The sequence below is a fragment of the Megalops cyprinoides genome, chromosome 5 (assembly GCF_013368585.1).
Source record: "Megalops cyprinoides isolate fMegCyp1 chromosome 5, fMegCyp1.pri, whole genome shotgun sequence".
NCBI lineage: Eukaryota > Metazoa > Chordata > Actinopteri > Elopiformes > Megalopidae > Megalops > Megalops cyprinoides.
In genome coordinates, this window is record NC_050587.1 from 15,719,244 (window position 1) to 15,737,077 (window position 17,834).

The 17,834-nt window shown below is 38.5% G+C and overlaps 1 protein-coding gene across 1 annotated transcript in view; it reads right to left on the minus strand.

Moving 5' to 3' along the window:
- The window catches only part of map1b (microtubule-associated protein 1B), a 31,539-nt gene extending 21,280 nt beyond the window's left edge, over positions 1–10,259 (minus strand). Inside the window, exons 1-2 of the mRNA XM_036528616.1 lie at positions 9,918–10,259; positions 5,736–5,837 (exon numbers count right to left, since the gene is read on the minus strand). Of these exons, the coding sequence (XP_036384509.1) occupies positions 5,736–5,837; positions 9,918–10,098 (283 nt within the window). The 5' untranslated portion in view covers positions 10,099–10,259. The remainder of the gene's footprint in view (positions 1–5,735; positions 5,838–9,917) is intronic.
- Positions 10,260–17,834: the final 7,575 nt, after the last annotated feature.

Here is a 17,834-nt window from a genome sequence, read left to right on the forward strand (position 1 = left end):
TCCTGTTAGCCATGTACTTATAGCACATGACCAGAAATAAAGAATCATAGAGCACTATGGAGAGGATAGCATGACTCTGAAAAACCTCAGATCAGAGGCGCCTTTGATGAAAATGGCAGTGGAAATTCAACATACCAGGATGTTGAATTGAATTTAATTCATAATGGAAATAATTTGGATGATTTGTTATATTAAGTGTTTTCTTTTTGGAATTGATTCACCATATTGCACTTCGTAACAAAACAGTTGGACAAAAGAGATTACCTATACTGGCACTTTGGTGAATGGTATCAATTTTTGCTTACTCAACCTGGAGGACAGTGTTTCTCCAGCAGATTCAATATTGCTGATGAACCTTTTGCAGTTAGACCAATCAATGAGCTGAAGTCTGTGTGACCTACACTGTATATCGACACCCTATTATACTATGCATTAAAACCTGTCTAACCAATGCATAGTTCATGGAGAATAAAGTTTAACAGTATGGACTGCATTTCCTAAAGCGATACCTTGTTTTTTTTATGTCTCATAGGTAATTTAAAATCATGTTGCATCATTGTATATGACAATTCATCTGTTAACAAGAAGTGTGATGATGTCCCTGATTATGTGAACACATAAAAGACTATTGGCAAATGTTTTGTAATTTTATTGAGATTAAATCAAAGTACCTTTTCTAGCCATAGAATGAAACATGTTACAGTGCTGTACATATTGTATTAGACTAAAGTAAGTATTTAATGTTTAATACAGTCAAATTAACTCACTAATGTGGCAGCATATGTTATGGCAATGCTAGCCTTGCATTGAGTACTGAATACTAGAATGAAGGTGTCATGATAATGGCAAAGACTGTAGGCCACAAAAGGAATCATTGTTGTCTGGTGAAATAAAAGTCCTGCCATCATCTCAAAAAAACCTTTTGTATCTGTAATGATGATTATTTCCATCAATTTTCTATGGGCATTAGTACTTGCTGTTGTTCTACACTGAAGGTGACTACACAATACACAGTGGCTTTATTACCTCAAAGTATGCTTTATTACCTCAAAGTATGTTGTTTTTTTTCAAGAATGGAAATTATATAAACTTGCCCTTGCTTAGAGTCTGGAATTCAATGTTTGATGAGAATGTAACCAATACTATTAAATACTGGACATTATTACTCCCGTTACAGAAAGCTACAGCACAACATGGCTTTCATGAGTTGATATAGGCATTTACTCACCTCTTCAGGCTGTCAATCGCAAATCAGAACAATATTCCTAGACATAGCAGTGGGATTACTATAACTCTAGGGAATCCTTAACTCGTATGTGAAAATGAAAAAAAAACATCACTTATTGATGCCCATCTGCTCCCTGCCCCAATTCAATGACAGCCTCCTTTACAATGAGTCTGTTGGTTTGGTGACGTCCACCTACCCTCTAGACATGCATTTAACTGTGGAAAATTTAGACAGATGATGTATGCGAGAGTTGTTAGGGGAAACAAAGTATACCCTGCCTTCACTGCAGTGTTAATGTACACCTTGCTTTAGAGTCAGTCTATCCACATACTGTTGTCTTTGTGCTTTGTCTTTGATTTTGAGTGACAAATGTAAATATGATTTTAATTGCCATTTTTTATCCATTTGTGTGAGAACCCAAACTCAGGTATGTAAAAAAACAAGACAAAGTGATGAATTAATAATCAAAAAATCAAGTAATCACTTCAGTTAATCACTTAAGAATATTAGGATATATCTCGTTATGGCAACGAGAAGGGTGAGCACAATCATGAAACACGTGCATAAGATTTCTCAGATGAAGAAGTGCTGAATGTGAGCTGGTTTACTGTATTTTTTATTATTTATCATTTATACTTTATTATATAAAGTTACATGAATCGTGCCAAAGCTGATTGTGTTGAAAGTGCAAAAGGAAACCAACTAAGCGTTCCTTCATCAAACTGCGTTGTGCTGACTTTGCACTATGGCCCACAGAAAGTCTCAGTTTACAGTATTATTAATCTGCCTGCAAAGCTAAATGCCATACTGTACATATGAAGGATTTAATATAAGGTTTCACAGGAAAAAGACATTACAAATAAATCTAGCAAAATCAGCCATACCATCAAAAATGCTATCCTATTTGTATTAATATGATATAATCAAATTCAATTAGCCAACGCCCTCTCTTCCCTAAACACTATTTGGTCACTACTGGGCCAGTACTGCAGTGTCTATGCACATTCTTTCAGGTGTGTTGGATATCATAAAAATCTCTCAGCCTTCCTCTGCTTCTTTCAGATCTTCCTTTGAGTGAGTCAGTAATCAGTTAGTAACACACCATGGCACTGTGTCTTTAAAAATGCATTGAAAACATTGGTTCCTCTCATAAATTGATGCATTGTCTCTGTAAAATGAATTCACTTCAACTAAAAAGTTACAGTATCAAAATACATTCGAGTTCAACTGAGGACACTTTCGCACGAACATAAGGAAGTGGTTAGTCTAGTGTTGCGGTAATAGGGACCTATTAGAAAGTGTCTAAATTAGAAAGTGAGTCTTGAGTATCACTTTGCCTTTCTGACTGTGACCATCTGTTGCCTGAAGTGCAGACAAATTCTGACCTGAATTCCCCAGATAGTAAAGATTAGAGAGACAAAAGATGCTTCATCACCATCTACTGATCTAGAGGATATATTTTATCTCCCTGTAGATTCAGGTAAGGAAGTGTTGACCCTGTCTACCCTTGCTCATCTTGTACTGTAACACAACAGTAATTAGTCTTGAAGAATTGCCAATCCTGGCTTGCCAGGAGATGTTGAATTGGTGAGTTGACAATTTAATTAAGGTTAGTTAAGTAAACACCTCATTGCACATTCGCAAAACTAGCACAAATGGAACCATGAACAAGATTAAAGCACAATTTCACAGTGGTCACTATCTATATTAAGGACTTTATTGATGGGATTTTTTGTCTTGATCTGCTGGAATTTTGTGAAATTGAAAACAAAAATCTAATCCTGGCAGGCCTAGACATAGGGTTTAGCCTGAATGTGCTAATCGCTTCAGATTATTTGCACTCAATTTTTAGTGTTTCACCATATCTGAAAGTATTTTAAAACATCACCATGGAAGCCCAAATTTACACTCACTGTACCAAACAGAGGTAACAGAGCAGATGGAACGAGGGCTATAGATCTGTGACACTGTCAGCCTATATTAGACACGGCTGAGATCCCTCCCAATGCCTCTGTCTACAGCAGGCTGGTGCCAGCCTTCCTCTGGGAGGTTAAACTCTCTGGCCCCAGAGCCACCGCCCAATGCTGTGAGGATATGAACGCAAGTCTGCCATGTGCCTTAATCCCATCCAATCCTATGGAGACAAGAATTAACCATCACAACAAACAAGACTGCCACAAACAGCACTGTAACAGAATAAACTCATTTTGCTCTCCACTTTATACACACACATATATAAAATGTTCTATTCATGCTTTATGTCACTCACATAATTGTTTAAAGCAGTATAGAGATGCCAAAGAACAAGAAAACATGACCTAATGAATAAAATTCTCTTTTATGCAACATGAAAAAAATATGGATGATTTTTGTTCAGATAACAACGTGTCACATTTAGACTTCCCTTGTTACCCTTTATCAATAGGGGCTCTGCCAATTTACACTGCATTATACCCTGTGTATTTGCTTTGATTCTGATAACTACTGTACATATCTTTCTGACAAAGGTGCCACTCCCTCTGCAACGCCAGATTATACCACACAAGGAAAAGATCCACATAGCAGACAGTGCAGAGCTGTGTGTCTCTTCAAAGCAATAATTTCACTCTGTTTCCCCACAGCCTCAAGCAGACAAGGTCCAAAAGGCAAACAGGGACTCCTCTCCTAATTACCCAGGCCTTTTGTCTGTGCCACATTGCGAGGGAACCGCCTCAAACGGGGAGAACTCAAGCGGCCAGCCTCTGATGAGGCACAAGGAAAATGAACAAACCCACTTTGACACCAATGTAAAAAATGAATGAAAAAAATGAAAACACAGGATTTCAGAGGGCTTTTGGTGCGGATGTCAAATTCATACAGCGATAAATACTCCTCCTATTTGTCATTTGCAGCCAACAGGATAATCTCTGGGTGAAGATTTAGTTCTGTTTTAAATCTGGATTCAAACAGCAATAGCTTGATCTCCAGCTGGGAACCTATTTCTCTCAACTGAGAGTTTGATCCTAAATTACTGTAAAATTAGCATGGGGAATGTGTCTTTATTATCAAAACAAACCTGTGCTACTAGTAACATGTCTAATACATTTTTCACCACCCTGAATGCATCATGGAGGGGAATCACAAACAACACAAAGGTGCAAGAGGTACGGAAACAATTGGAATTTCACAAAACTCATTGATCAATTGGGCGTCAATAATTTGTTTGCTCATTTGAATGTGATTACTGTTCCATTCACAGTCAATTGATTTTCATCTCTAGAGCTCTATATGAGCTAATCTGAGCTCCCAAAAGCCCACATGTAGACATGTAGCACAAAAAAAAAAAAAAAACATAAAAATGGAAATATTGTAGTGTGACTTAACATTTGCAGGCTTTGGGTGCTGGTGGTTCATTTTAGCTATAATTCAGATTTATAATTCAGTATAATTCAGGGCCCATAATGCTCATTGCCTTGAGCTATCACTGAGCCATTAATATGGGAATGCCCAGAGCTGATATAGGTATCATGTAGTTAGGATCCTTTTCACAAAACCAGCAAAAGGGTAAGCAGAGATGTGCAGTGACAGGAAACATATAAAATGCATAGTGACTGTGAAACCATCATTGCCAACCCCTGCCCACCATGGTCTAATGTTGGCAGCAGCCAAGAAAACCCTGTGTCAGTATGGCTAATGGTAGGTTACACTGATAGCTAATTCACCAGCATGATTGTTCATGACTGAATTACTGCTACTTTGTTCTTGCAGGAATGAATGAGAGTGCAAACTCTGAAAGGGCTTACCGATAGAGAAGTACCACAAGAACAAGAGATCACATGCCTGACTCATTACGGCGACAAAGTAATCTCATCATTATTCCTTGAGGAGCTAATTGCTTTTAGATTGTTTTCAACCCACGGCTAAAAGTCAAATACAAAAAGTGCCTTTTCAGAATTTGTTGTTCACCTTTCTGATACAGAATTAGGTTAGTAGGCCTATTAACCTGGTCTTTCAACAAAATATTGTTCTTTAGTAGTCTCTCAGTATTTTATTTTAAAGAATGGCCACTATTTTTCCCCTTTTAAATTTGTAAAGTCTTGAAATTTCAGACAAGATATGAATAATTGGCACAGCATAACACTCTGTTCAGAATGACAACCTGACTGGTTAGTCTTGTTCTATGCTGAGCAATAAAACAATCTGAAGTGAATTACTGATGAAATATCTGGTGTGATGACATGTATTCCTCCTATAGAATGTTTAGAGGAGTGGCTTCGTTGATCTGTCAACTTTCCTGATATATGATCACAGCATGTGGTCGTATGGTTTATACGGACACTGATTTATATCAGTGTAATTGCTTGTATCTTTGGCTTCCAAACTCAAGTACTGAGAAATGCAGGGCCTAAACACTAAATGTGCATGTATACAGATTCCTTTCCCTTCTAGAAACTTTACCCTATATGTCAGAATAGTTCTAGAAACAAAATATAATCCGCACAATTGCTGATAGCCTGATTCAACATACCTCGTACATCAGCTGAAAATCTTGCAGAGTGCCGTGAAACGAATAGTTTGAGCTCCTGGTCCAAGTTACAATCGATGAGGTTTGTGTCCCATGAGCGGATTCCTGTAAAGTAAACAAGTGAGAAGATGAACATCAATATCTAAGCGCTGACCTAATTGCAGTTGCTCCTTCCACAGTTGTGCTAACAGGAGACCATTTGGCACACACTTGATATTTCATATGGATTTTGTATCACAGGCCTCACTGTGAGGTATTTTTTCCCCAAAGGTTCAATGTCAGTTGGATTGGACAATGTTGACTATACTGAACCATTTCAACCCACATTTTGAGAATGTATTCATGTTGTTCCCCCTCATGGAAACTAAAGCAGATAGGAAACTTCTACAAACACTCTTCAATGCAGTTCTTATTCCACAACACATACAGTGCAGTAGCTGGATCATGGTGCCTGCTATTTTGTTTCCATTTGTTGTTTTTGTTTGAAATCCAACTATATGAAATTCAATACTGCAAACTGCCAATAAACCAGCTGGAGACAGGATTCAGATCTAAAAATAGACAAGAATTCATTGGAAAAGAAATTAAATATGTCATGTAGTTATAATGTCCCCTCCCTACAATGACAGTCATCTCCTGCAGAGTACGTTCTGCATAAACTTGTCTGTCCATGTATATGGTGCCAGACACCAGTCCTTAAATGCTCAGAACCCTATGGAGGTAAGATTCCTCTTCAGTATTGATGGCTTGGGTGGTGGGTTATGGAATAAAGAAAAGGAACTTCTGACTACAGAGTCCTTCATAAATTATACTTCACAGAATGCTCTTCTTCAATGTGTCATAATCACTTAACAGCATGAAGCTTATCCTCTCTAATTTTCAACAGCAGGTAGTAATCCTTTAAAGGTCTGGTTTGTCATACATTAATTGGTCAAATATTTAAGCACCCAAAACTTGAAACTTGTTTTCTAATCCCTTTCAGCAATGTGAGATTTTGTGTGATATGCTCACAGTTGTGCCAAACAGTATGGTAGTATAAAGCAAAAGACACAAGTGGTTGAGACCCTGTGTCTAATATGGGAAAACCATCCTTAATTATACCCTAGAGCTTATTTTGACACAAAAAAGCTAAATATCTATATGTCAATACCAGTCTTCAACAGAAACAAGTTTCTGCTTCACTATAGTAGATATACTATAAACTTATTAAAGCATTTAATGGGTATAATAAAGACTGCTACTGCTAAATTAAAAAAAATATATATACATATAATTAAATAAGAGCATAAACACCCATAATCATGTGTTTATTATTTGTCCCACCTCTCTCTCTGTAACAAAATACTGAAACATTCCTTCTTTTTGTTTATGCAATGAAAAATATATTGGTTTTTGGTAAAGGGTTGCCTTTGATTTCTGTTGGTTCATTTCCACTCTACCTAATCAACATGTTGGAATTTGTCTGTGTGGTCTGAGCTGAAAATGCACAAAAGTGATTCACAGTACAAACCATGGATTTGTCCTGTTAACCAGCAGTCATAAAACCTTCAGCAGATTGAATGAATGACTTAAGTAAATTCAGAATTTTCATCTTCCAAAATGTCTACAGTTTCCAAACTGATCAAAGTGATGGCGACTTGTGAAACTGGTTAGTCCAAACTGAAGTCTCCATTCTAATAGCATTCAAGGCTGAATACGTTTTTGGAAACTTTACTATGTAATTTGGACAAGAAGCTCACATTAAGATTGAATATGCCTTTGCTATGCCCCTTTTCTGGTTTCAGATCCCTCATGAGATTCAGTTACCCAAATCTCCAAGTGGAAAAAAAAACAATTAATCAGAGCCCAATCAGCTTAGAAATAAACATTTCCGCTCCTGAATTGATAATACAACAATCACACAACTAGGTGTAACTACAGTTATGAAAAAATTGAATGTCGAGATGCTCATAAGTTTTCATAACTAGTTCTATGTCTAAAAAGGTTGATAAAACATTAAATGTTCATATGGTCTAGAGGCCAAAGGGGGACATCCTTATTTGCTACTGCTTTGACCTTGACCTTGTTTCATGGAGAAGCACAAATCAATAGAAAATTATAGAGAAATGTATCCTTTAAACTTTATATATACAATATCAGATGATATATAACTATCATGTGTATGTATTGTGGCACAAACCCAAACCTTTTTTTTTTCCAAAATCTGAGATCATACAAGGTCTAACGGCCTCCTGTGACCCACTTCTGCTACTGAATAGATTTGTCATCCCTCATGTCAATTAAACCATTAATCCTTAGACCTACAGCATTCATAAATCCTGTTCCAGTTTGGTGGTTTTGCAATACAGTAGCAAATAATGTTGCAGATGTATGATCCATATGCATAATTTATATCAACCACATCAGAGCATAAGACAAATTCTGATACATATAAACAGTATTAAAAAACAAAGCAATTCACAGTACTGGTTAAATAATTGTAATGCGGTTTTAAAAGCCAGTGAACACAGCAGTTTATACTTTTAGGTTGTATTCTGCAGATAACATTTTTAATTACACCACAATCTATTATTCAAATTGAAATGACAGGGCTTCATACAATGCAAGGCATTGTTTGCGTAAAAGTATAGTGCTAATAAATATTCCCTGGTGCGCAGGTGATACAGTTTATTTATCATCCTCTGATGTTCTGTATTAGTTCATTGTAAAATGTAAAGCGGTATTCTTTCCGTGTTTGAGGACAAGGAATAGTTAGGAAAAAAGAACTGCGACTTTGTGTCAACGTAAAACGGATAGTGACTCAGACATATTGATTATGATTTAAAAACAAACAAAAAAAAATACGAACACTATGGCATTCTTTCATATATGGGCTACTGTAGAAAGCAGTGCACTTATGACACAGCGTCTATACCACCGACGTATTCTTCCTCCGTTTCTTCTCCCCATCCCAATGGATTCAACCAACGACGACAGACACAACCTGCCCTGTGTCAGAGGCAGAAACGCCCTTTTCTGTAAAGCGAATCGTCCATTGCGAGTTTCCGTAGGGACCGCAGTGCGGACTGAGCCACGCCCACATGCCGGTATCGGATGAAAGTCTCAAACGCAGGGGATGGGGAGATTGAACGACGTAAGACGCACCTTGTCAGTCGTCTGAAGCCAAATATATTGCACTGTATTTCATGCTGCGCCTTTTTAAATGACCTTAAACTGCTTTTAGCTCTTTCACAGCATCGCACAGTATAACTAATAATAATAGGCTAAAAACTTGTGTGACTGGAAAATTGCATGACAACGCTGGTTGTATTCATATTAAAATACGCATTTAGCTCACTTTGAAAGACTGCAAGGCAATTATTGGTAATCATAAAGACCAACAGTTTTTCTCCTGGACAGTAAAATATCTTATTTATTTATAGTTCACGTACATTGAATAAAACTGCGTTCGTCTGGCGGGGTAATGTAAAGTCAGGCAGATAACCACGTATGTTATAAGAAGCATGAACTGTGAAAAAGCCAAGACTAAGGAACAAAGGACCAATGCACCAAAACAAAACACGCAGTTGCCAAGTATTCCCGGAGATAGTTCACTGACGCATAGTCCATGTTCATACGTATCAGAGAAATCTGGTCTAGTACTGACGCATTGAAAATAGTCCACTGTAAGACGCTGATTCATGAATGCACATTTTGATAACTTCGCCATATATAGGTAGACATGGAAACAATAACCTTGCAGCGTAGGTTGGTCGTATTCTGCCCATACACGAACGTGATGCTCTGCGAGGCCAGCTACCTTACGAGGTTACAATAAGGACCGTAGCCATCTGTTTGATTTGCAGTAGGCTACGCGGAGATTTGCGGTTCTCAATAGGGAGTGGCTGTGTATCAGATCTGCCATCACCACACACATATTAAACAATAAAATCATGGTGAAATATTCGACAGAAAGTTTACTGTGACTTAATTTAATATATATGGGCAGAAATAATGACAGCAAAATTAGTATGCGTAAGTATAGTCAAGGTTACGAACAAAACACTTAAATATTCGCCAATCATGTTATTCTTATAGGAAAAATAGTTGATAACTAGCCTTTTGTCGACCTTTTAGGAAGCAGCCGAAAATCTGTTCACTGTGGCAGAAACAATGTAGAGGAAAAGGGACGTGTCCTCCTCTTACCTTTCTCTATATCTGCAATGGCACACTTCAGGTGGTCTTCTGAAACAATTTCTCCGATAACCACAAGCAGATAAAATTTGTTGTCGAGGAATCGATGTGAAAGGCTGGAAGATGTGGGAGATGCCATCGCAGTACTACTGCATGTGGGCTCGGTGTCGGCCGATTCCACTAACGTCGCCATCCTCACACTCCTGTCCGTCTACTGTACGAAACTAAGCGGTAACCACCAGACGTACAGTAGGCTTCGAAGGAGTGGTTCTCCCTTTTATACCCGCAGATATTGTGTCATGACTAGGACCCAGCGAGGAGAGGACGCATTAGGAGCCGGTGTTCACTCTCTCAGCTGATGTCATCCGCAGCGAATCAAACCTTCCGGAAGTACAAGACTGGACAGTGAAAAGGTGTAAACAATTTACAGGTTTAACAATGAATATGGTTTTATTTCATGTAAGTTTTTTGGTTGTAGCATTTTTTCCATCCCTGTATACACGGAGTTCAAACATAAATGCATAGGAAATGCTCTAAAGTGAACACCAACATTACCAGCGTATTTAAATTTTAGAGATAGTTAAGGTGTACGAAAAATGGCAAAATCATGGTCCTGTCTCATAGATCTATTGCTTCAATTCTGTAGCATGCTGTCTGTTTGAAAGGACACAGTATAGACCAAATGGCACAATCCAGGTCTCTGGACTAAATTATCTGAATTAGCAGGCTAATTTTGTTTAGTTTAGATTGTATTGCTATATTGGAAAACTGTCTAGCAAACCTCACCTCCTCTTCTCAACAACCTTTTTTTATTCATTTTCACACAGTAAGGCATATTTTACTCTGTTTTGAACTGGTTCTGCACTTTGAATGAGCCTTTTAAGTCATATGACCAAACTTTTTTGTGTCTTCAGGGTTGGTAGAAGTCACTAGGTGAAATTTGCACATGTATGTCATTAGAGCTTTATCATCTTTGACATGTTTGAATTGTTCTTTCAAAAGCCTTTGTATTATGTTGACAAGCTTTGCATACATTTCAGTTTAATGCTGCTTTCTGATGATTTTTGACAGAAATTTTTGAAAGCTCTTAAGTCAGGAACAACCACACTGAATATAAAGTTGGCTGTGGCATGGACACTCATAATATTCATATTATGTATGCAGGAATTGTCTTCTTAAAAGGCTTTAGGACTCTTTACTAAGAACAGGAAAGATTACAACAGATCCCTTAATTTTTGCCACTTTCTAGCACATTTGGCTGAAATTGTGGCACAAGAAAAATGGCTTTGTATGACAGTGTAGAATTTGTCCATGACTTATTTTTTCAATTGTTTGATGCACGTAGGCCCTTATGAACACACACACGCACATGCATACACACGCACACACACACACACACACACACACACACACACACACACAAAGAAAGAGTGAGAACAGAGACATATATGCCTTGAGATTCCTAAAGAATTGTCATAACAGTGAACAACACAAAGCCTATTTCAATAAAATACTGTTTTCAATCATTGATTTGTTCTACTTTGACTCTTTTTATGGCAACACAGTATGTGGAAGGTGATAGCTGTACAATGATCTGTATTTCCTGCAGTTTCCTCCTCAGACCGCCTGTCTTTCTCCTTTGGTAAAGACAGAGTGTTGTGTGTCCTTCAGAGCCACAGCTGTTGTACTAGTGGTTGGAAAGCAATGTTTGTATGGTTTTGGGTCAGGCCCTCTTCAGTCACTTTTCTTTTATGTGGTTGTAGTTGGCAGTGTGTGGGCAGTGAAATGCTTGTGACTTGTAGCAACAATATAGGCCCACACATTGGGCAGTGTGTATTCTATGCATGTCTGTTTTAAATGTAAGAAGGATTTTGTGTCTACAGGGCTGCTAAAAACTTGTACTGGGGGCAGTATCCGCAGGCATAATATGGGCTTTCATGTTTCAGAATTGAGCAGCTCTGTTTTATACATTTCTGCTCTGTATATAAAGATCCATATTGCGACTAACCAGTCTCAAGCCTTACTCTGTACCAAAACTACCATCAAGGACCTCAGTCACAATGGAGTCCTGTTTTGTGAGAAGAAGTACTACAGACATAGGTTCTAAAGCAGTAGCCTTTTGTCAGTCTGCATTGTGAACAAAGCAGACAGATCTGTGTTAAATAGGGTCGTGAGATCACTGCCCAATTAACTTTGGTCAGTAGCATAGTGTGCCAGTAGATATTCTCTTTCATGCAACCAAATCAGCATCCTTAACTCTTTGATGTCTAAAAATGTTGCAATAATTTCAGAAATACCTTCATCTTGAAATGTTATACATGCATAAGGTATCAGCAAACACTGGATATGTTTTGAAAGTTCTTTTCAGATCGAAAAGAATGGGATCTGATTATGGGATTATTTTGAGAGTATAACAAAATAGAATTTGCAGAGGTTCATCATATCCAATTTAGCATTTCCAAGAACTCGAAGACAGAGGATAACTGTTCTGATAATGGTGGTGATAGTGGTATGTATGATGAGGGGCATTCAAAAAAGGTTTTCATTATTTGCAGCCTGAGATTATGCAAAGTGGCATTGGTATTATGTGTTTGCTATTAAAATTGAAATGACCACATTTTGTAATGCTCCCATATGAAAGTTCTATTTAATGGTGAAATGAAACAACTTTTCAACCATTGAGGTATTCTCCAGGCTGTCCCAGCTCCGATTTGTATATATAGTACAGAGACAGCACAATCTTTCAGTTATTACCGGTCATGCACAGGATTTATGCTGAATGACATGTTTTGTGACTGAAGACATTACAGGTCTGGTAAATTACTGTTAAAGGACAAGTTAAACGTACTTTACACGCCACCTGCATCAATGAATTGTCTCTGTAGCTTTTTATGCAATCATGCCTGTCATTTGCCCAGGCCTCTTAGGCAGATGGTGAAACACAGCAAGGCAGACCATTAATTTAACTCCTCACTCCATCTGCAATTTTAAGCAACCACCCACTGAGCTTTGCTACATCAATGGTTTGTCACTTTGTGACATACAGCATGTATTTATTTAACACCTCTTTCACATTAATGCTGCCTTTTTTGTCTTATTCTGCTACATGTAAATTGCCCATTTCCAGAACTCTCATTGAACAGTGTTAATTGAAAAAAGCATGGATAAAAGACTTATATGCATTTGAGAAATAATAGAGCTATCAAAATTGCGCAGTAACCAAAGTAATTAAAATATGAAAATGTGTGTCTTTATGCTTTTTAAGCATGCTTTTTTAAGCAAAAAAGATTTGAAGACAAATTGAATTCTGCCAAAGTTAGTTACATTTTATGTATTGTGTTAGGAAAACAACAGTAGTCTTCTTAAAACTTGGCAAGGTATTTTCAGGATTTGACACCTTGTGTCAAATTTCAAAGCTTTTTTCATTCACATTTTTAACAACAAAATTGACAGCAAAAAATTGCTTTTAATGCCATGATCTTAAAAATAAAAATCACAGCTTTTATGATGTTGTAAGAAAAGAACATGTTTTAGACTGCAACAATCGTCTGTCAGTGTTTCACTTGAAGCTGTCAGAGTCTCGCGGCACACACAACTAGACCTGTCTTGTGTACACTATTTGATTGTGCCTTAGAACACAAGACACATTCAAGCAAATGCAATTATTCTCTGGCTGCCACACCATGGCTTCCTGAGAACACACCGCAGTTACATTAGATTGTGGAAAAAGCTACACAGTAAAACAGAGATTTTACTTCACCCAGCCTTGTCTAGTCATCTCCACTTGAGGTACCAATGCACCAGATATTGCTTAGGCTCTGAGTTTAGCTACAGTATGTTGAGATGTTGGGGTATGTCAGTGTACTCAAATGTCAGAAGAATCAAAACTTTGTCACTTGTAAAAGTAGTGCTGGACCTGGTGGAGGTGCATACAGCTGATGTAAGTTCAGTGAGCCAGTAAGTAAGTGAGTAAGCCTTTCTTTAACAATGAACTCCCCACCTCCATGCAATGAACAATGCTAATAAATAGAATGCAGTGTGTCTGAGGTGTCTGACTATAATGTAAAGCATCATTACAAATATTTCAAAATCATAGCTTGCAATGTTGCAAGGTTACATCATTGAGTGGAAATTTAGAGAGAGGAAAATAAGAACAAATGAGTACACTGATTCTAGTAGATGTGAATAACTCTGCAAAGTGCTGTGTTGATAGTTAAGAGTGCTGTATGAATTCAAATTTGACCGACTAAATTGTGTAATTCATCAGTGATTCAACATGATTGATGTACATGTACTTTTGATTCCTTTTTTAAAAATCCATATTTAGTGTTCATTTTGATCTCTTGTCTCAAAGAAATGCTGAAATATGTTAACCCTGTAGTATGTGCACAGTAGGTTGCAAATGGTTATATGTAAGGTGATTTATAAATAAAGTTATTATTGGCCAGTAGGTACTTAAGTCATGGTAAAGCCTTGGTAAATATCCAGCTGTATAAATGGATAAAATTGTAACCTTTGTAAGTCGGTCTGGATAAGAACTTCTGTTAATAATGTAATGTAATTATTATATCACCCCTTCAATGAAATGCACATGTAGACTGTATTTTTAGAGCTTTTTCCTTTCTGTATATTTTGATATTCCCTTCATTGTTTTTCAGAGTCACACCCAACATTACTGGATACATTCCAGCTCGCAGTAGCGGGACAGTATTCCATGGCACGGACCACCAGCCTGAGTGATGTCATCCACAGTGACAGGGTGTTGATCTCACTTGATTGCCTACACAGTTTTGCCTGGGTTCACTAGTAGTGTGCAGGAGAGAGATGATGGAGGCATTGAGCTGGACAGAATGAAGCAATTTTTGCTGACTGTTTTTCCCACATGTTGATAGTATTAGCTGATGTGGCCAATTATCTACAGTATATCTATAGATATCCAATTATCTAATAACCAAAATATTGATTTTGGTATGGACTAAATCTAAACCTTTTATTAATCCTTTACAGGTCAGTACTGAAACTGCTGTCCAGCATTTATTTTTAAAGCCATTTTATAAAACACAGGTAGAAATTATGTGGATTTGTTTTTTGTTAAATATTTTTGCACACATCATGACAGCTCAACGTGGCCACACATGACAACAGGTACACAGTAAACTGTCAGAATGAAGATCTTCTTCAAAGGAAGTGTCCTTCATCGCCAGGAAACCAGCAACAGCTTCTTCAACTGAGAAAATGCAGAGTCATTCTTCTCTCTCTCTTCCTTTGGCTCATTTAATTGCAGCAGCTATAATTTCACAGACTATCTCCCTGTTCCCATGCGCGTTAATGTGACTAAGGTTGTGTGTGCAGGAGCAGTTGTGTGAAGAAAGCAAGGGCTGTACCAGGACGTGCCCTGAGCAAGCAGCCGATTTTCAGCACTGATGTTTATCACACAGAAAGCCTCGGCATCCGTAGTGCCGGGGGGGAGGTGGGCAATGAGCCGGCCGTCCAAGCGGAAATCTACATGCCTGGAAGGCCTGAGAGAATCCCTCACCACAAACATCCCCTCAGACCTTACGATGTGACACCAGTCAGCTCCCTACTGTATCTGTGACTGACGTGTGGCTGGCAAAACTCCTCATTGTTTGTTTAGTATCATGGTGGGTGTTCTCTTTCTCTTGACAGGCGATGGCTGGAGGAGAACTGGCAACAGGCAGGGGAAAATGACACAGCAGCAGCATGGCGGTGAACAGTGCTGATTTGTGAGGAAAATGTCAAGCAAATCCAGGGCAGGGGAATGAAGGGCACATTAAAGTGCATTTTTGAAAAGTATGTAGAAATCTAACATAAATTAAATAAATGGCACAGAAGCACAGATTAAGCCTGAATTCTGAAAAGAAAAACAGCCATTTGAATTTCTAGGATAAACTCATCTGGGACTCTGCATTTGGAGTCTAGACAGTTATGAAATCATGAATATGTTATAGGTCTTAACTGCGTGAATTTGAGTCTCCCCTAGTTATGTGCACAGAGATGCACGCTGAGATCTTGCAGAACAGTGAGATTTGGTGACTGGGGCAGAATTGAATATAGAGGGATAAGGCAACTCGTCCTGTTGAATGTCAGCAACAGCCACTTCAACACAGACTAGATAATCCATATATACATCAGATGGTCAGCTAGGTCATCAGGCCATATGCTAATTGGATTATCCTCTCACTGATTCTCTACCTTGCACTGCCTTGGCTATGAATCTCTGGCCTGCAGAATAAACCTTTATAAGCCTATTTCACTTGGAGGCGTGTTCTGAGTCTACATTTACATGTTACATTTCAACAAAATACCATTCTAGTTCCATATCAGAGGTTTAACTGACACAGGTTTAAGAGTTTCTATCACAATACTGTTATCTCAATGCAAGCTACTCAACTCCACTTCTCAGCTCCATGAGCAATGTTCAGCCTCTTTGGCGTTGCGGTCAAAGCTGCAGTTCAGTACCCTTTAGACCCGGGTTCGTGGCTGGGTGGGGTGACTGCTCTCGCCATCCCTACACACTGCTAAACTAAGGCTTTAGAACATCTGGGTCATGCAGGTAAGGCAGGTATTGGGTTCTCAGAAAGAATCAGACTTCTATGTTATAATATACAGAACTTCAGCTGTGTTTCACATTATATACTGGCTGTGCGCAATGCAGAATTTTCCATAACTGAAATCCAGGGAAGCTGTGGATGGATCTCTCCCCGAATAACATGTATCTTAAAGGGAGATGGCAGGCTTCCATTTTCTATACACCATCATCCTCTGTAATAATTTAAATTTGCTCCTCAAAGGCATAGAAGATGTTGTATTGCTAAATGCACACGTGATTAAAGAATTACAGATCTATGCATGTAAGATCCCTCAAATTAGGGCACTTAAAAACAATCATCAGATTATCCCCTTGCAATTAACAAGCGTGAATCGAAACCCTTGACCAGAGTTAACAAGGTGTTGGCCAATCATCATCAACACTAGTAAAAAATGAAAGTAGCATATTCTTTGCTCAGATTGATTGCAGCTTTTTATTTGACTAATGTTTCAGAGATGTTCCTTATAAACCCTGACAAATGCATGCTGTGTGTGCAAACATTAGACAAACAATAATGCACATGCAATTTGAGTAAAAACTGTGCAACTTTCATTTTGTAATAATCCAGAGCAATGAACAAGAGGATGAAAGAATGGAGCCATACTAAACCACCGTGTGCAGCCTCAAAGAGCATAAACTGAAATGAAACCAGAGAAAACCTGAAGATATGCCTGTTTCTGGTTCACTTGTTCAGAAAAAACACATTTGCAAATACATTGAAATTTTGAATGATCCAGAACAAAGATATATTTCACAGGGCAGAATTAAACATGGGCAAAGCCATGGAAAATTGCAGCAAATCGATTGGTTCTTCCCCCCAGGCTTGTGAACAGGTGAGCCCTGGTGCTGGCTGTGTCATAAATGTCACTGCGTGTCACAGGATCTGAAAGCTACAGTTGGCTCCAGAGGCCAGCAGGTTAATGCATTTGCGCCGGCCAGACATGGGGCCTTTCAGCATTGCCCTGGGTGGTGGGAGAGCCTTTTAAGAGCAGCCCCCTGGGAAAGCGACGGCTACATTCAGTGCTGCATTCGCTCTTTTGTCTGCATCGAGCTTGCTCAAGGTGCCCTTTCAGAAAGCCCTGCTCAGCCATCTCTGCCCCCCTTCTCCCTCATGCCTGTCAATGGCTGGTCCTCTGTCAAGAGAGAGAAAATCTATGCGACCACCAGCAGACAAGGGCGGTGTTTCCATAGGCCTCTGCCTCTGTCTGTCTGCTGTACCAGGCTTAGCTACGGATTCAAGATGATTTAAGGGAGTTGCTCTTCTGTATTGCATTATCTCCGCAGCAGAATGATGCTGAATCATTAGACTTAAAATCAGC